The 21,195-nt window shown below is 36.3% G+C and overlaps 1 protein-coding gene across 3 annotated transcripts in view; it reads left to right on the top strand.

The window, feature by feature from the left end:
• Nucleotides 1–5,906: 5,906 nt before the first annotated feature.
• Nucleotides 5,907–21,195, top strand: part of LOC115212089 (sortilin-related receptor) — a 120,914-nt gene continuing 105,625 nt past the window's right edge. For all 3 annotated transcript variants that reach the window (XM_029780920.2, XM_036503360.1, XM_029780919.2), the window contains exon 1: nucleotides 5,907–6,254. In XM_029780920.2, the coding sequence (XP_029636780.1) occupies nucleotides 5,931–6,254 (324 nt within the window). In that variant the 5' untranslated portion in view covers nucleotides 5,907–5,930. The remainder of the gene's footprint in view (nucleotides 6,255–21,195) is intronic.

Genomic DNA, 21,195 nt, shown 5'->3' with positions numbered 1-21,195 from the left:
CTTTTGACAGGCACTGTTTTCCCTCCTGCAGTGTCTAACAGAAACAACCCTCCATACCAAGCAAGCTTGGTTGGGCTGGCATGTGACAGATTGTACTGGTTAACAGTAACTCTAAGAGTTATCTATATATATATATGTACACACACACACACACAAATAAATAACTATGTCTATATTTCTGTCCATACTCTTGTGTGTGTGTGTGTGTGTGTGTGTGTGTGTGTATTGTGTATAAAAATCATAAATCTGAAAGAAGAAGCACACTCTAAGATGTAGAATAGTATATATTAAAAATGGGGAAGTACAGTTTATGGAATTACCTTAGCTTTCCCATCCATAAAGGGTTTAGCTTTGTGGTGTATTGTCAGATCCCAAAAACCTGTTGGCCTACGAACTTTTAAAAATATGGCATTTCCCCATCCATGTTTTTAAGAGTCATGGGCCAACAGGTTTTTGGGATCTGATGATACGCCATAAAACTAAACCCTTTATGGATGGGAAACCTAAGGTAATCCCATAAACCGGCCTTTCCCATTTAAATATATATATATATATTACTTCCAGCTGTGGGCTGACCATTGACTCTACTAAGTTCATTTGTCTTTTGACATGCTTTGTTTTCCCCCCTTCAGTATCTAACAGAAACGACCCTCCATACCAAGCAGGAGTGGCTGTGTGGTAAGTAGCTTACTTACCAACTACATGGTCTGGGTTCAGTCACACTGTGTGACACCTTGGGCAAGTGTCTTCAACTATAGCCTCCAGCTATATATATATATTTATATGATAAATAAAGAATTGGACTTAAACACAGTTGTTATTCAAATCTTTATACTTCCAACATATGTTTCGAAGAAAACATTAGTATTATTCCAGAGGGAATAAAATGATGTAAAACAATGCAATCTTCTCACCAGGGAAAAAAAGAAACAAAACATATCAATAAGCCATTTTAACAGAATGTGATGACTGGAATTTCTACCTTTATATGTAGACCATAGCATCTTGGGTACTTATGTGGATTTTTTGCATTCATTTATTTTTTCTGTGTTATTTGTACACATTGAAAAAATACACAATCATTTATATGTGCGTGTGTGTGTATGTGTGTGTGTGTGTGTGTGTGTGTATATATATATATATATACTCTTTTACTTGTTTCAGTCATTTGACTGTGGTCATGCTGGAGCACTACCTTTAGTCGAGCAAATTGACCCCAGGACTTATTCTTTGTAAGCCTAGTACTGATTCTATCGGCCTCTTTGCCGAACTGCTAAGTTATGGGGACGTAAACACACCAGCAACGGTTGTCAAGCAATGTTGGGGGGACAAACACAGACACACAAACATATACACACACACACACACACACACATATATATATATATATATATATATATATATTATATATATATACGACGGCCTTCTTTCAGCTTCTGTCTACCAAATCCACTCACAAGGCTTTGGTCGGCCCAAGGTTATAGTAGAAGACATTTACTTGGCCAAGGTACCACACAGTGGGACTGAACCCGGAACCATGTGGTTGGTAAGCAAGATACTTACCACACAGCCACTCCTATGCCTGTGTATATATATATGTATATATATATATATATATATATATATATATATATATATATATATATGTATATATATATATATTATATATATATATATATATATATATATATATATATATATATATATATATATATATATATATATATATATAGGCGCAGGAGTGGCTGTGTGGTAAGTAGCTTGCTTACCAACCACATGATTCCGGGTTCAGTCCTACTGTGTGGCACCTTGGGCAAGTGTTTTCTACTATAGCCTCGGGCCGACCAAAGCCTTGTGAGTGGATTTGGTAGACGGAAACTGAAAGAAGCCCGTCGTATATATATGTGTGTGTGCGTGTATGTTTGTGTGTCTGTGTTTGTCCCCCTAGCATTGCATGACAACCAATGCTGGTGTGTTGATGTCTCCGTCACTTAGCGGTTCGGCAAAAGAGACTGATAGAATAAGTACTGGGCTTACAAAGAATAAGTCCCGGGATCAAGTTGCTCGACTAAAGGCGGTGCTCCAGCATGGCCGCAGTCAAATGACTGAAACAAGTAAAAGAGTAAAAGAGTATATATATAAACACACACAGATATATATATATATATATATACACACAGATATATATATATATACATATATATAATATATATATATATATATATATATACACACAGATATATATATATATACATATATAGATAGTTGAAATTTACAGAAAAACAAAAGATGAAGACAGGTGTATAAACGACAAAGAGGAGTATTAGTTTAACGCTCATGAAATTGAGAAAGTCTTTTATGTTTCGAGCCTACACTCTTCAATAGGAAGGAACACAAGGAAATAAACAGAGAGAGAGAATAAAAAAACTTTTGGAGCTAGTGGTCAATCATGGCAGCTGGCTGGACAGAGGTAGTTTGACAGGAGAGTTAGGAGGAAAGGAAGATAAATAAAGTATTGGTGGTCCCAAAACGAAGGTGCTCATGCATGTGTATGTGAGGGTATGTGGATAGGGGCTGGTGACTTTGACGTGTGGATGTGCGCGTGTGCATGTGTGTGTGTCTGTAATGTGTGTGTGTGTGTGTGTGGATGATGGTGTGGGTGCTGGGAAGTGGTCAGTGTGTGTGGTGTGGTGTGATGTGGTGGTGTGTGGTATGGTGTGGCATGATGTGGCATGATGTGGTGTGGTGTGGCAGTGTTGGGGTATGGAGATGTGAGGGTTGGGTGTGGGGATGTGAGGGTAGAGTGTGGGTTTGGGATGAGGGTGTGGGCGTAGGGGTGGGGTATGTTGGAGTGGGATGTGTGGGGGTGGAGTGGGATGGTGCATTTGGGATGTGTAGGGGTGGGGTCTGGACGGAGGGATAACAATGAAAGGAGAAGATGGGTAGGAGAGATGAAAGGAAGTAGGTGTCAGGGCAAGAGAGGAGAGGAGAGGTGGGTAGGAGTGAAAAGAGGAAGTAGGTGTGAGATGAAGAGAGGAGAGAAGGGGTGCACTTATGATTGTTACAGAATTTACTGATGCTAGTGATAAAGATGTAGATGTAATTATGCATGCTAGGAAAACAGCTGTTCAATAGAACTTTGGCCTAGGTCAAACAAAATGATCCAGTAGGGCTCCTTTGACATGGTGTAGGGAGCATTCAACAGTGCAGATATCTGCGACCTTATAGGATTATATATACTGGACACTTTAATGAAGAGGTTCCTGTCAGTCCTTTTTGTTATGTAGTGAACTGCAACCAAATTTCTAAACCGGGATTCAAAACCAAATCCATAATTTCCTACAAATTCTCCATCTATTGTTCTCACTTGTTGCACTAGTAAATTTATGAAAGTAAACTGATCTATTAACCATTTCAAGTTATTCAGGAAGAAGCACTATTGATGCTATCTTCCTAATAATGCAACTTCAGGAAAAGTATTTAACCTAAAATACAGCTGTACTTGGCATTTAGTGATATGGAGAAAGCCTTTCACAGAGTTCCTCGCTCCCTCATCTGGCAGTTGTTACAAGAGCTTGGAGTAGATGGCTGGCTGGTGAGAGCCATCCAGGCCATGTTTGAGGATGTTGTTAGTAAGGTAAAAGTCAGCAATGAATTTAGTGTGCACGCAGGAGTTCATAAAGGCTTAGTTCTCAGCTCTTCTTCTTCATCATGGCCCTCAAGGCTATAATAAAGAAATTTAAAACTGGTTGCTCATTAGAGTTTCTCTTTGCTAATGACCTTGTTCTTATAATTAAATCTATAATAGAATTAGGAAAGAAATTTCAAGTGTGGAAACAATACCTGGAATCAAAGGCCTTAGAGTTACTTTAGTAAAGTACTAGTAAGCAGGAAAGCAGACAAACTACTAATCCCTTAGTGAAATGTCCCTGCTTGATATATAGAAAATGTAAGTGAAAATTTCATATGATGTACCCAGTGCAAGCTATTGACACAGAAGAGGTGCAGAGGAATCATAGGAATGTTGCGTGTTGCAGATGTGCAGGAACTATAAACATTAAGAAAACACAAGAAATAAATTTCCTCCAATGCTCAAGAGGTAGAGTGTTCTTAGAGGTAGTTCATACTTTCTGTTAACTAGACAACCAAATTAGCAGTGGTGGAGGATGCTCTGAAAGTCTAGTTGCTAGAATTAGAACCAGCTGAGCAAAGTTCAGAGAGCTATTGCCATTGTAGGTTACAAAAAAGTCTCTCCCTCATAGTGAAAGACAGATTGCATGATGCTTGGGAAGAAACAGCTCTGCTACATGATAGTGAAATGTGGACTAAGAAATGAAGCTAGCATTCTGTGCTGGATGTGCAATGTCAGTGTGCATGTATGCGAAAGCGTAAATGTGTTGAGAGAAAAATGGGGTATAAGAGGCATTAGATGTAGTGTTCAAGGGAGAAGACTGTGCTGGTATGGTCATGTGAAGTGTATGGATGAAGATAGCTGCATAAAGTATTCCCGATTTCTAAATGTGAAGGAAGAATAGGACAACCTAAGAAGATATGGGGCAAAGTGGTGAAAAATAATCTTCAGATGTTAACACAGAGGAGATGACAAAGGACTGAGATGATTAGCATTTTCTGTGCTTGAGAAGACCCATTCAGCTAGTAAAATTGAGGCCATAAAGGGGCATGGCACTTATGTCCATGCCTCTGTACATAGTCTGTCTCTGACAAACCTCCCCACATGCCACTGCATACAAATCTGTCCCTGACAATCTTCTCCTTGACAACCCGTATTCCCATCCACCACTACCACCTGAGTTCACCACTTGCTGTCTTCCCCTCCCTTCTATCTCCTATTCTCTCTTCACACCCTTGCAAACCTACTTGCATACAATGTATCCCTGTTGAATCTTTTCCCCACAACATTTCCCTCTGTTCATATCTTCTCACAACATTCCCTTCCCTCCACCTTCCACTCTCTTTTTGCAGTCTCCTGAACTTACTCACCCAATCCACTCTATTCAATCCTTGGTTCCTCTTCACTTACATACACTTCCCTGTAACTTGAGTGCACCCATCCTGTCATATCTTCACCATCTGCTCTTCCTACTCCCCTCTTTCTCTCTCCTACTGAAGTAGCCATGGTCCCTTTTACTGTAAGACACACCTTTACTGTCCCTGTATTTATACTCTAACCTTTCATCACCTGGTACAAAGCCACCCCACTCAATACTTCTCCTCCACCGCAGTTGAGGGGGGGGGGTCTTGTCTTGTAAATTACTTGGTGACCTCACTGCTGCTGGTGTCACATAAAAAGGCACCAAGTACACCCTGTAAAGTGATTAGTGTTAAGAAGGGCATCCGGCCGTAGAAACCATGCCAAAGCAGAGAGTAGTGCTTGGAACAGTGTCCTGACTTGCCAGAGTCTGTCAAACCGTTCAACCCATGCCAGCATGGAAAACGGACGTTAAATGATGATGATATGTGTGTATGTATTATATATATATATATATATATATGTAAATGTATATTTATGTAATACATACATACATACATGCACACACACACATACACATACATACATGCATCCATCCATCCATACATACATACATGCACACACACACACACACCCATACATACATACATATACATACATATCAATGTTGTTAATGCAGTTATTGCGCTAAAGTAAATACTCATAACTCATTTAATATTGTTAACACAGAAATATTACATTTCTACATCTCATCCCTATTAAAAACATGTTTTTCCTTTTCCATTCCAGTCAAACAATTATTCCTGGAGATTAAGACATGTAATAAATTACTGTAAACACTACTGGAAAATTTGTCGAAATCGCTTCACAGCGGACTATTTTTTTGTCATCTCCAAACTGCTTGGCGTAAGAACACTTGAGTAGTGATTCGCCTATCAACATGGCGAACATGTTTGCGTACAGGTGGTCTTGGCTACCTCTTAGCCTGTTATTTTATTTGGATTTATCCCTTTTTCTTACTGTCCAGGCGAAACGATTCGGTTCAGATTCTAAGACCATTCATCTGCCAGAAACAGGGTCAGATTTATACAATGTTGATGATAGAACTCGTATATTGAAAGTGGACCCGAATTTCGACAAGAATCGAGCGATGTCGATGCTCTCACCAGACGAGACATTATTTAATAACGATAATGTTGGTGATAATAAAATACGAAAGAAGCGTGAAGCATCGTCGCCTTTTCTTACTAACATGACTACAGAGGTAAGAATTTTTCACAATTTCTCTTTATTGCTTCCTGTCGTTTGGCCGGTTAAAGCAACCAATTCCTTACCTCATGTTTGTATTCTTCAGCACCCTGACGTCAGGCTCATTATCTATGTCTTGTGTATCTATGTTTACTATAACTTGATACTGTCGATTTTTAGTCTTACTATTTTGCCTAGTTTCATAGTCTCTTTGTTGCCTTTTTATTTACTCTACCAGTGAGAAATTATTGTCATAAATCTTATTCCTGCTGCCACTTCTTTTTGTTTGTTATCTTTGTGATTATGATTGCTGTAGTCAAGGCGTTCACCCAGATATTATCGAAGGCGACTGCCCAACAATGTAAATATTGTTTTTTCTTCCCACTATTATTGCTCAACACACGCAGAACGGTTTTAATCCATATGTAAATAATCCGTCCTTAGTTCCTCCTTGCTCAACTAAAATCATTTTTTTTTATCAATTAATTAAATGAGTAAGAAAAAAAATTGCTATATATGGTAAAATTTTATTTAATCAGGAAAACCAACCCGCTACATTGTGTATCACTAAATATTTTCTTTCGATTTCTGGTGTGTACATGGACACACGCACACACATATCGAGAATAATGTATTCATTTATGCTGTCTTGATTACGATTGTCTAATATCTGATATTTTTGTGTATTCTGTAAGTCTAGTGATTACTTTATGTTCTAAATTTTTTGAGTAATTTTATTCATTATATTAAGGTGGTCCGCACGGTGTGCACCGCTTTCTTGTTTTATATATTTCTGACTGGTTATGTAAGTAAATGCATCTTTGGTTGAGTGAGGTGGACCCTGAAATTCCGAGGAAGGGCATAGCAAAAATTTAGTAGAATCATATGTTATACCAATTTAAACTTTAATTGTACTGTTTAATTATAATTAAAAATTGTTTCATCCCAGTTCGACTGGTTTGATGGAACATGGCAAAAGTGTTAGAAGAACCTAAATTATTTACCTATAGAACTTCTCTGTTGTCAAGACAAAAGCATGTCAGACAACTACGACGGTTCCGCTGAAAGATGCTGATATACATAAAAGGCAAGGATGAAGACATTTCTTATAACAGGAGAAGTATACGTATTGATATATTCTTGTCGCAAAATGAAATTTGCGACTGGAGTAAAAACCATAGAACTCGACAGTAAACTACCAAAGATCCAGAAATTAGGCATGAAAGCCTCTGTACAGTTACATAAAGAAAGGAAAATAAAATTCATATTTAAATGCGTATTTCATTCAGACAAATAAAAACATCCCCCTCCTTCTGTCTCGTTGAGAAGGTTTATTGTGTATATCGTAAACAATCTAAAAATAACTACAATTCAGTGGACTTCCCAAGTCTTTTCACACTTTCTTTACCCGCTGTTTATGACGCCGATTCAAAATTGTTTCGTTCACCAAACCTCCTCTCCGAATACGTCAAAAATAAGAAAATGAATGATGTCAAGTGGTAAGTCGAGCAGGACAAGTGGTCAGTTTAAATTCGTGACAGTTCGTGGTGAGAGCATCACATCATTGCTATCTATAGCAATTTGAATGAATTCCATTGACAGGAAAGAAGAAAAAAAACACCAAAAAGAGAGAGATTGTACGTTTGTACGAATTGTAGTTGGCTCCTCTACGCGACCAAATATCCTTCAGATCATATCCTATTGTTTTCAGGGAAGAAAAGAAGGGGAAAAAAAGCCCATCAGATAATGTAGTCTTAGATATACCAGGTCTCATAATAAAAAAGGGATGATATTGCTCGGACGACTTTGACCACAGTTCAGATGGTTCAAGGCTGACCTATGATTAAAAAAAAAAAGAACATCAAGTCTCTTATAGCAGTCTTTGAATGTAGTTCTTTCACTTTAATCTATCAAGAACGAGTATCCAGGAGATAACGATCCTAATGAGCATCGATATGATTCAAAGCTAGATATATTCTGTCCGTCTGTCTATCTTGGGCAAGTGTCTTGCGCAACAATCCCCGGGCCAACTAAGTGGATTTGGTTGGCAGAAACTGTGCAGAAGCCCAGTGTATGTATATCTTTGTATTTGTCCCTCACTGCTTGAAAACTGGCAGTGATTTTTGTATGTCTGTAATCTAATGGTTCAACAAAAAGAGAGGTATGGAAATAAGCATCAAATTTCAAAATAAGCACTAGAATCGATTTGATTGACAAAACCTTTCAAGGCAGTGCCTCAGCATGACTACAGTTCAATGACTGAAGCTGGTATCATTTCAGCTCTAAGTAAACCCATGATCAGACACATTCCAACTATGACCACCTCATCTTTGTGTATATCAGAGACTACATTGTTCAATGTTTCCTCCCTTTTTTAAAAATTTTATCTAAGATGGTTAAGTATGATTCGACTGCTCTGTCTATTAAGTTAAGCAACTGAATCTCTTCTCTCTCATTGGTTCAAATTTTTAATTTTGATATTCTACTTCAGCCATGCTAGGTCTTTGTCTTGAAGAGTTTAGTCAATCAAATTGTCCCCAGTATTTATTTTTGTTTTGCTGTCAAACTTTGATGTTAGGACCAAAAACAACTTGAATATACCTGGACGAATAATTGTTTACTATTGTTGTTACAAATATCTGTATCATTGCAATTGTCTTCTCTCCTACTTTATTACCCCACTTCACTCCTTCAGCTTGCCTCTTGATGTAGCTACGTGCTGTTTGAAGCCATCCTGCAACAGGATTGTGTCCCACCAGCTTCCCACTAGTCAAGAACAGCTCTTTCCTATTCATATCCTTGTGCAGGTCTGAGATATCATTTCCTCTCCAAAACAATCCTATCCGCTTTATCTCTTTCGAACCTGACCCCCAGTACCATGCTTCCTTCTATAGCCTCCAGTGTTTTTGTTATCACTCTGAAATGTCTCAGATGACTCACACTTTTCTCTGCCAATTCCACACTTTCATCTACCAGGATGTCGTCAATATACAAACTAGTTGCCTGCTCCACCCTGGCCTCTTTTCCTCAAATTGTCCTTAGTAATTTAAGTACACACAAGAATTACATCAGCTTTTCATTTCTTAATGTGACAAATTTCTTTGGCTTTCTGTGACTTGATCATTTAACACAGTTTCACTGCATCTGTTGAAAATCACTCACTGACAATATTTTATGAATCTCAGTCAGATGGGAAATTTCTTTCTCTGTGTGTGTTTTTTTTTTATAAAAAACTTTGGACCTGTACTGCCGTTTGAGCTTTTGACACAAGGACCCAAAGCAGTCATTTCTGAATGTTTTTTGACTTTGTAGTGCACTGAAGATTAAAAAAAAAATTGGCATACTTTGTATGTAAAGTTTAAAAAAAAAGCTAAGGTATAGAAAACTGTTGCTTACTTTATTTTATTAATCATATTTACGTATAAATAGAATTATAGATAACATTTTCAAAACACTCAAGCATTAGTATGGATTTTCTAAAGCTTTAAATTACATTTTTTTAAATCCACAACATACCTGAATATCCTTTGTGGTGGATTGAGAACCACTGATCAATAATAGTCCTGTTTAGTTTGAATTTTGTTTCCTCTCTGTCTCTATCATATATTTATTTATTCAATTCAATATCATTATTACTTCTGTTCTGGAAATACTTATTAATATTTTTTTACCTTCTAAGGGTTATTTTTAAACATTTGGAAGTGTCTTTTGTTCACTATTCATATATATATATAAATTGTCTCACAAACTAAGTTTGAAATATCAAGGCAATCTAATGTTTGCCAGGCAGGTCATAGTGTTGTTCAAATCAAACCAATATTGAAACAGATACAAAATAGAATTGAGATTTTGTGATTGTACAAGCATGTTTCTTTTGATATTTTAATCCTTTAGCATTCAGATTATTCTGTCAAATGTAATGCTTTTTCATTCACATTATCTCATAGCTTTGAAATTTTGATGATATGATTGTATATTTTTACAATAGCATTGAAATGTAGGTGTGATAAGCTGCATCTGGATGGCTAGAACATAAAACAGCATATCTGAGCTGGATATGTCTGGTTTAAATGCTAACAGGTTAAACTATTAACCCTTTCGTTACCAACCCGGCCAAAACCGGCTCTGGCTCTGTAGTACAAATGTCTTGTTTTCATAAGTTTTGCATTAAAATATACCACCAAACCTTAGTCACAATTTATGTTCCTAACACTAGCTTAATGATAACTAAGTTATTTTACTAAACTCTTTGTTATATTTAAAATAATTGAAAGAGACACAGAGAATCTCAAAATAAATACAGTAACGAAAGGGTTCAAATTACTACTGTGTTGTAAGCTAACCTTACTCTCCACACAGTAAGGGTAAGGATAGCTCCTTAGAAGTTCCATTGTTGGCTCATAAACACTGAGACAAAGTTTTTTTGTAAGTCCATTGCAGAAATGTGTGGTAAGTAGCTTGTTTACCAACCACATGGTTCCGGGTTCAGTCCCACTGCGTGGCACCTTGGGCAAGCGTCTTCTACTATAGCCTCGGGCTGACCAAAGTCTTGTGAGTGGATTTGGTAGACGGAAACTGAAAAGAAGCCCGTCATATATATATGTATATATATATATATGCGTGTGTGTCTGTGTTTGTCCTCCTAGCATTGCTTGACAACCGATGCTGGTGTGTTTATGTCCCCGTTACTTAGCGGTTCGGCAAAAGAGACCGATAGAATAAGTACTAGGCTTACAAAAAGAATAAGTCCCGGGGTCGAGTTGCTCGATTAAAGGCGGTGCTCCAGCATGGCCGCAGTCAAATGACTGAAACAAGTAAAAGAGATACTTTTGTGAATAAATGAGTGTAGCTTAATCAGGAACTAAATAGATTAGTCACTAGAATTAATAATGGTAGTTAATAATGGTTTGATCAGTATAAATTAGATTTGAAATAAATGTATTAGATATTTATGGTTGCTGTGCCATGAGAGGAAGTAGAGATAATGGTTTGATTGGCCTTGACTGAAAGTAGCCATGTCTACTATATCTCACAGGATACAAACTTGCACTCATTTTATTTCTAACCAAGAGTTTAACTAAGGTAAATAGATGAGTAGTATGTCTTACAGTCTTGTAACATTGCATTTTAACCCGTTACCTAAACAACATAGCTATCAAGTCCCTTGCCAGTTTAACACATTTGATATTAATATTACATAAGAATAGGTTACATTGTTTTCTTCAAGAAAATTTGACTTATATTACATCCTGTCAGACTCTCAAAAATATACTTTGGGGCTTTATACTTCTGAATTCAAATTCTGCTGGTTTAAGCTTTTGCTTTTCCTCTCTCCAGGGTTGATAAAATAGCTACTAGGAGTTTATAGTTAGGACAATTGATTATATTTCTCATCTCCCTGTAAAAATGGCGTTTGTGTGTAGTCAAAAGAAACCGAGAGCAAAAATGGTCTAATCAATAGGATATAAGGCAACCAGCCAAGAGATTGGTAAATTGTAGTTGTATTATAAAATTGTTTGGTTTTATATCTTTGCTTGAAAAATTTCAATACTAAATATTTCTTGGATGGGACTGAAATCCCTCAAGTTTCTAACTCCTCTGACTTGGGAATTCTTGTAAGTGACATTTGTGTTAAAGTTGCTTCTGAAGATTTTCATGCAATGTACTTGATCCTTAAAACTTTTCAGTCATGAGACTTTTTGAAAATGTTTAAAACTTATACCTGTTCTCAAGTCGAGTATGTCTCAAAAGTCTGATGTTGGGTGAGTGTAAGAGCAATCTTTGGAGTGTAGTGTTTGCTGGTATGCAAGGTAGATTTTGAAGAGGAGAAAAGGATACATTTTGGAGAAGATATGTCAATTGCATACCATGTGGAGTTTGCTGCAAAGGCTTTCTCCATGGATTTACTTTTCACAGAATCCTCATTCATGTGAGGTGGAGAGAAAGTGAGTTCTGTAAAATTTAACTGTCCCCTTTCCAAAATGTTAAAACAAATTGTTTCTATATCTATGCATAAGAAATTGTATCAGGCTTTACAAGTTATAACACCAAGGCTGGCTTAAGATATGGGCACACTGGGCAGTTAGCCAGAGGCTCCTTGGGTCTAGGGGCCCAGTTCAAGCCTATGTATATTGTGGCTTGCTGTCTATAAATAAATACTACAGAACCCACTGCACTGATTTGCCCAGGGGCCTTCAATGTAGCTATGGTGACTGGCTAACACCATACATTTCTAATGTTATATCTAATTCCTCTGTTATGGTTACTAGCTCTCATCTTGAAGAAATTTCTTCTTCTTCTTCTCATCGTCATCATCATGAGATGAGTCAAGCTAAGTAAAATCACTGTCTTCCACACATACAGGCTTGTTCTTTCAGGTTGCGGGTCCCACATAAAATGTACTCATGCCAGTGCTGCATAAACACACCCATGCCAGTGGCAATGAAAAGCACCCAGCGCACTCTGTTAACTAGTTGGCATCAGGAAGGGCATCCATCTGTACAAGCTATGCCACAACAGACAATTGGGGTCTGGACAGCTCCCAGCTGGCCAGCTCCATGTCAGTGTCCAACCCATGCCAGCATAGAAAGTGGATGTTAAACGATGATGATGATTATTAATGCGACCTGGCAGAATCATTATTATGCCTGACAAAATAAGTAATGGCATATTTTTCTAGCTTTACATTCTAAGTCCAAATTCCACTGAGGTTGACTTTGCCTTTCATCCTTTCAGGGTCGATAAAATATGTACCTGTTGAGCAAAAAGAAGCGGGGATCCAATGTAATCAGTTAGGCCTTTTCTCCAAAGTTTCAGGCTTTGTACCTATAGTAGAAAAAAAAAAAGAAAATATTAATGTTTTTTTTTACATTCTGAATTCTGCCAAGTTCAACTTTATGGGTTTGATGAAATCAAAGTACTAGTTACATTAATATAATTTTCTTCTCTCTCAAAAGTTGTGACCTTGTGCCATGTTAGAAATTGTTATTAATATTAGTATTAATGGCATTTCTCCAACTTAGATCTGGGTGACTTTACCTGTCTGTCATTTCTTAAAGATTCTTTGTAAGCCAATTTTATCTTCTAGCAGCCTAATTATTTATGTTACTTAATCAACGCAACATTTAGCTTTTAATCTAAAGCAAGCAAACTTATCTTGATCAGACCTATTGTCAAAGTAGTACACACGTTATGTATTAAATGCTACCATTTTATATATGCTTAATTATGCACATGCTTTTTTGGATTGCTGCGGACTTCTAAAACTATTAATAACTCTTGTTTATGTGTTAATATCTCTTCTAATGGGATTAATTAGTCTTAATCACTATTTGTATTTGTTTATTTGTACTTATAGCTGTATTTGTTTTGATTTTTTTCTTTAAAAAAAAATAGTATGTGGAAGTAACTATGGATTTTGTATTTCTGTTTTGTTATATATCGTGCTTATTGTGGTTAATTGTTATGTCAGCTTGAAACTGATACAGGAATGTCTTTCTCTCTGTATGTAGGGAGTGAATTCCTTTCATGTACAGAAGGAAAATTGAAATATATTTATATCATCAAACAACATATTATGCATATTATGTGTGTGATTGACAAAAGTAAAAATTTTATTAACATAAGCCATTCTTGGTGGTCAGTAGCCTCCTCATAGTAAAGATTCTTACACTGCTTAGGAAAGAAAAATATAATGTAGGAAAGTCTGGAACTTTAGAATGATTGTATGACAGGCCCACCATTATTCTTTGACGTATATTCATACAGTTTTCAACTGTAAAAGAATGGTATTTCCAAGAAAAGTCATATTGTTCATTAGTCAGATCTTTTCAATGACTGGGGTTGTATTCTAGCAAATTGGGATATCGGATATGTTGATCTGATTTCTAGATATTCCTGCTACACGAGTATCACCAATTCTCAGATGTTAGAGTTCTGCATTCTTTCCTGCTGTTGTAAACTTGCTTTGTTACAAGAATTGTGTTGCACAAACATTAGTAGATTGAACTTAGCTTTTATGTTACGATTACTACTCCTGGAATAGAGTTAGATCACATGCAGGCTTGAAAATATATAATATGCAATTACATACACAGTCATACAGAGCTGGTGCACCAGCTTGCTGTTTGCTTGTAGTTGTGTTTAAATTCAAGTTGACAGTTATCAATCTTGTGTTTATTCAAAAACAAAAAAAACCCAGCCACTAAATAATATTAACAGCTGAAGTACTATTTTTTTTTATTTGTTTGTTTTTATCAGGAATATAGGAATGCAAAACTATTTTTGCTGCTGATATTAACTACTGCTGTTGATAATTCTTGAATATGTCAAATATTCACCAGCTTTTTTTCTTATTAGTTTTAGTAAACCAAATTTTTCATTTTTAGATGAAGCCATTTTACTTCTCATGACACACTTTGCGCCCCCCCCCCCTTGAATCTCAGGTGTCTCTCAATGTAGAAACTTAACTTTGTTTCTTACATATTGAGCAATGTTATTTGCTAATGTGTGTGTATGTGTGGTACAGAAGTCAAAGAGTCAATCAAATTTCTTATATGCTCTACTGACCACTAATAATATACATATAGGATGTTCAGGCTAAATTTGACAGTTTACATAAAAGGAAAAGAAAACACACTATCCCATCCAAAACGTCCTTTAAAATAATCAGAAAATATCAACTTGATTATGACTGAGAGATAACAAAGTAGCTGCTCTCAGTTTGCACCATGGTCTTGAGATGGCTCCAGAATTTGGTGCATTCATTCCTCAGTGTCCTTGGGAAGATCTTCAAACACTTCTTTGGTTTTATCTTTGGTGTTGCTGAGAGAGCAGTTGGTGTCTTTCTCAACTGTATCTGATATGTCATTGAGTGAATCAGGAGGCCAGAAATTGGGGTTGGTTAAGTTTTGGAAATTCTCTGACAACCACTTCTGACTCTTTCTGGAGATATGGCAAGAAGCTGAATCTTGAAGGTAGAACATATATGGCCTTCCAGCAGCAACCCTCTCCATCCAGAGTTTGACCACAGTCTCCATCAGCTTCACATAGCCATCTGAATTGAGCCTAAGGCCCTGTTCAAAGATGTGGGGCAACATGATGTCACCTTCTCTGGAGACACATCCAAAGACCATCACAGTTTGGGGGACCTTGGTTTTCATGATACATGGGACATCACATGGATTGTAAGCAAACCACCTGTTGTTCAGGGTATTGTGCAACTGCTCCTGGCAGAAGTTCTTTTCACCTTTGTTCAAAGCCTCCCTGGACCTCAAGTGGCCTGAACTCTTTACATGAACACCACCCTGTACTTAACTCCATGTCCCCCTACATGGCTTTGCTATTTGCTTTTGAGCCAAATTAACTAACTAACTAACTAACCTAAGAACCAAATCATCCTCAGCTCAAGAGGATGCCTCAACTTGTTCAGGATCTTCTTTGCTTTTGTCACATGGTTGTCCTTGGCCTTGCTTATCAGAATTTATCCTTTTCACCTCTTGTATGAGTTGTTGTTAAGATCCTCATTCATAGTCTCTGTTGCAGCTGTTGTCCATCAAAGAGCATTGAGCAGTAGTCATCATGTTGGCATTTTGATACCTGGCATGAATCATCATATTCAATATTCAATATTCTCCAATATTCAGATGGCTTCCAGTCCTCCATGTCAACTAACTTTTTCTTAACTACAACTTTGAATTTAATGCTCTCCAACATTGTTGACTTTTCACCAGTTCATTAAGTTGTTCCTTAATGGAGACTTTAAAAAATCTTCAAAGTTAGCTCAAACACCCTGCACATAGAGTATGAGATCCAATTGAGCAAGGTAGTTCCATAATACAATAAAGCAGGAATAGATCTGAATAAACTTGATATAAATTATATTCTCTAATTGACATAAGAGCCAACTCTGAAATTATTGAAAAACCTGGATTATAAATCTCTAGAGGTCTGATAAGCTGCAAATGTTCTACACTCTAGATTAGGGTTAGGTGTCTTCATACTCTGCATGTATATGCCTAGATATATACACCTATCAGAAAGCAATGTCTAAATATCTAGAGATGTTGATCTGGGTTTATGAATTTCATCTGAAACTCCAAAAGTTATTGCAACAACTGCAAAGCCTCAGAATTTCTGATGGCCTTTCTCAGCAACCCCCTTATACATAACATTGTTAAAACTGCATCCCAAAGACACTCTGTTCATGGTTAGTTGGTGATTCCATTTAAAGATTAAGTCATACCTTCAATGGAATACTGCTGTCATATCTAGAACAGTATTAATGCTGAATTATTAAACATCTTTGGCTGCATTCAGTTAAGGGACATCTGAGTAATTGGTTAAAACTCACTCACCATTACGCTACAACTGCTGGCATGCAATGTACTGTCTCAACAACAACAGCTTCTGCTTCTCTAGCAAGGCTAGTTGTATACCACCTCCACACAACACATCTGCCTCTCCACCACAGTGGCTCACCCATTTTGTCCTTCATTCATTCATTTTCTTTCCTTCCTTCACAGAGCATCATTTATCTGCAATTTCCTTCCCACCTACTATTTCCTTATAGACATCTAGTTATAGGCATTTAAGTTGAATATCAACTGTATCAGTCTCTCTAATCCCAGATGGTCTGTGAAGGTGATGGGCAATACTCCTCCTGAAGCTGTAAAAAAAAAACATTAAAAGATATTCTAAGTGCTACAAAATTTTCTTTTCCTTAACAGCCACTGCTTTCTGGAAGTCTCTTACCATTAATGTAAATGAACATTACATAGAAAACTTTTTGAAAGAAAATAGCTTCAACTAAATGGGCTTTTATAGTATCATCCTATGTCTCTGTGTTTCATCACTATCTTTGAAGCACAAAATTCTGAAATTTTACCAATCTATTTCATCTCATATTTCCCTTAGTCTGTATTTAATGTATGTATATATTTCTGCTCAGTGAAATAGGGAATGCTTTAAAGATAATGAAGATAAATAATACCTCAGGAAAAGATGAGGTGACAATCAAACTGTTATGGAGTGGAAGGTAGCAGTTGTGACAGATCCTCATTCTATGTCACAATTGATAGTTGAATGAAGGAAAATATCTTTGTTGTGGAAGGAGCTGAATAGTATTTTGCTTTATAAGAAGAATGATAGGGAATATCTGAGAAACTATTGCTTCATAGTCCTCTTGCCTCACTTCCACAAACTGTTTACAAAGTCATAGTTACCAAACTATCAAAACATCTGTGATCAACAGTCAAACAAGCATGCAGAGTTTTAGATGAACTACAGCACAATAGACCACATATTCATTCTAACAGAGCTTTTAGAATGAGTGAAAGCTGCCTCCATATGTGAACTTTATTGATTATGTAAATGCTTTTGAAAGTATCAAGGTGAATACAGTACTGAAATCTCTGGAGATTCCAGGAGTTGAGGCACAATACATCAAACGTCTGAGTGAGGCAAACTTTGGATGTACCACTAACATAGTTCTGCTGGCATGACTTTAAGAAACAGGTACAGGCATGACTGTGTGGTTAAGAAACTTGCTTTGCAACCACAGGCTGTTGGGTTGACTCTCACTGCATGGCACCTTGAGCAAGTGGCTTCTGTTATAGCTGTGGCCCAACTAATGCTTTATGAATGAATTTGGTAGATGGCAACTGTCTGGAAGTCTGTTTTTGTTTTATATATATATATATATATATATATATATATATATATATATATATATATATATATATATGTGTGTGTGTATGTATGTACATACATGTATATATGTATGTATGTATATATAATAATGATAGGGAATATTATTCCAAACTTACAGGGAAAAATTCAATTTAGTAATACTAAATCAAATTTCACAATATATAATATATGTAAATAAATTAGAGAAGAACCACCTTTATCAATTCAACAATGAAATAACAGTGATATAATTAAATTATACCATATGGAAAAAAAAATTAAATACACGATAAAACATATACCAATAATTGAGTAAAGTACAAGATAATAATAAATAAAAAGTATATAATTGGTAAATTATACCAATTATTCATTCTAACAGAGCTTTAAGAACGAGTGAAAGCTGCCTCCATATGTAAAGTTTATTGATTATGTAAATGCTTTTGAAAGTATCAAGGTGAATGCAGTACTGAAATCTCTGAAGATTCCAGGAGTTGAAGCACAATAAATCAAACTTCTGTGTGAGGCAAACTTTGGATGTACCACTAACATAGTTCTGCTGGCATGACTTTAAGAAACAGGTACAGGCATGGCTATGTGGTTAAGAAACTTGCTTTGCAACCACAGGCTGTTGGGTTGACTCTCACTGCATGGCACCTTGAGCAAGTGTCTTCTGTTATAGCTGTGGCCCAACTAATGCTTTATGAATGAATATTGGTAAATTATACTAATTATTAACTTTTTATTTATTATTATTTTGTACTTTACTTAATTATTGGTATATGTTTTATCGTATATTTAATTTTTTTCTATATGGTATAATTTCATTATATCATTGTTATTTCAGTGTTTAATTGATAAAAGGTGGCTCTTCTCGAATTTATATACATACATACATACATATATATATATATATATATATATATATATATATATATATACTTTTATTCTTTTACTTGTTTCAGTCATTTGACTGTGGCCATACTGGAGCACCACCTTTAGTCGAACAAATCGACCCCAGAACTTATTCTTTGTAAGCCTAGTACTTATTCTATCGGTCTCTTTTGGGATGTAAATACACCAACATTGGTTGTCAAGCAATGGTGGGGGACAAACGCACACACACATACACAATGGGCTTCTTTCAGTTTCCATCTACCAAATCCACTCACAAGGCTTTGGTTAACCTGAGGCTATAGAAGACACTTGCCCAAGATGTCATGTGATGGGACTGAACCTGGAACCATGTGGTTGGGATGTGTGTATATATTCCACCCCATGCTGCCTGACAACTGGTGTTGGTTTGGTTATGTCCCCATGACTTAGGGCTTTGACAAAAGAGACTGATAGAAATAGAATAAGTACCAAACTTAGAAAAATTAGCTCTGATGTCAATTTGTTTGACTGATTCTTTCTAGACATTGTCCTGGCTAGGTTTCAATCCAACGACTTGAAGCAAATAAGAGATAAAAGAAGCTTCTAAACGGTCACACTGCCTACTAGACATAGTCAAATTACACTCTACTATCTTGAAAAGTAATACTGTTCCAGATACACTATGTCAGAACAAAAAAGGTGAAACTCTCTCTGCTGGAATGCTTCTTATCATAAATTTAAAAACGAGGACAAACATGAATACTGGTGGGACTAAAACAGCAGCAGCAACATTGATCAGTGAACTTAAATGAATGAATATTCAAGAATATCTTAAGAAATTTGAATACGAAACCATTTTTTTGATAGAAAAAATTAAATACAAAAGCCACATTGCAAAATTACCCATAAAGATATTTACTTCTAATAGTCTCTGATTGGAAGGTGACAACTCTGGAGTTATTGAGAAGGTTAATTAGGTTGCAGACAAAAGATACATGATGACAGTTTAATTACAACTCAAGTGAGATATTTGGGGTCTGATTTCCTCTTGGCTCTTCTTAAATCATCTGTATGTTTTCATTTTAATGTATCTGTCTGTATATATGTGTGTTATCATCATCATTTTTTATGTCTACTTTTCCGTGCTCGCATGGACTAGAAGAATTTGTTGAGGCATATTTTCTTGCAAGTTGATGCCCTTCCTACTGCCAACTCTCACCTGTTTCCAAGTCAGGTAATATTCCCCTTAACCAAATATGTTTTCGTGGAAGATTGGACAGTTACATTCATTTACAGTTATCACATGAAGTCAAGACAAGGAGATAGTAACACACACACACATGCACACACACAGTTTTTGTCTACCAAATATACTCACAAAGCTTTGATTGACCCAGGGCTATAGTAGAAGACACTTGCCCAAGGTGATATGCAGCAGGACTGAACCAGAGCCCATGTGGTTATATGCATATATAAATAACTGACTAAAGTCTTGAAAAGCAGTGCCTCAGCAAGGCTGCTGTCCAGTGATTGATTTCAAAGAGAGAATAAGGAAACTACATTTGAACGTGTGTGTATGTTTGCCCATAAATGCATAACAGATTACTAATGACTGTGTATTTTAATATAATTTCCTTGTGGTATATATCAATGTCAACTGAACATGACACACAGATATTTCTCTTATCTCTCTCTTTAGTTATGCTTTACTTGACACTAACCCTCATAAAACCAACTGATCAATCTACTGAGGGAGAAGTCACATATTTTCAAATTGCTGTTGCTATTTACAGAAAACTTAGAAGTTTCCAGCAGGTGATTATATGATAATCACTTTAGAATATACCAACACGATTGTTGTAGCTTCAGTCTTGCATAACCAATAAATGATTATGTAGTTACAATCATAGACATGGTTATAGCTGTAACCATGCAATGACATAGAAGGTTATTAAATAAAAGATACACTTAACTGCGTCTACTAACTGATTGGTTGACAGTTATCTCAATATTGACAGGTTATTTGTTTGGGAAGATGACATTTATTTTAATCTCACTACCATGGAGCTTGAGTTTGATCAGAAAACTGCTGCTATTGCTATCGTTATTTCAAATGTAAAGATTGGTACTAAATTATTGCAATTGCTGTTAGGATGTTAATCCCCCAGATATATCAAACATTCACTAGTATTTATTATTAATATTAAGGTTATGGCAAAGACAGCAAGCTGGTAGAATTGTTTTCACACAGGGCAAAATGCTGAGCAGTATTTTATCTGTTTTTATGTTCTGAGTTCAAATTCTGCTGAGGTTGACATTACTTATCCTTTCAAGGTCAATAAAATAAGTACCAGTTGAGCACTGGGGTCATTGTAATTGTTTTATGCCCTTCC

This window comes from Octopus sinensis, linkage group LG5 (assembly GCF_006345805.1).
Source record: "Octopus sinensis linkage group LG5, ASM634580v1, whole genome shotgun sequence".
Taxonomy (NCBI): Eukaryota; Metazoa; Mollusca; class Cephalopoda; order Octopoda; family Octopodidae; genus Octopus; species Octopus sinensis.
Note: the sequence above shows the minus strand (reverse complement) of the source record. Positions and strands in the feature narration are given on the sequence as shown.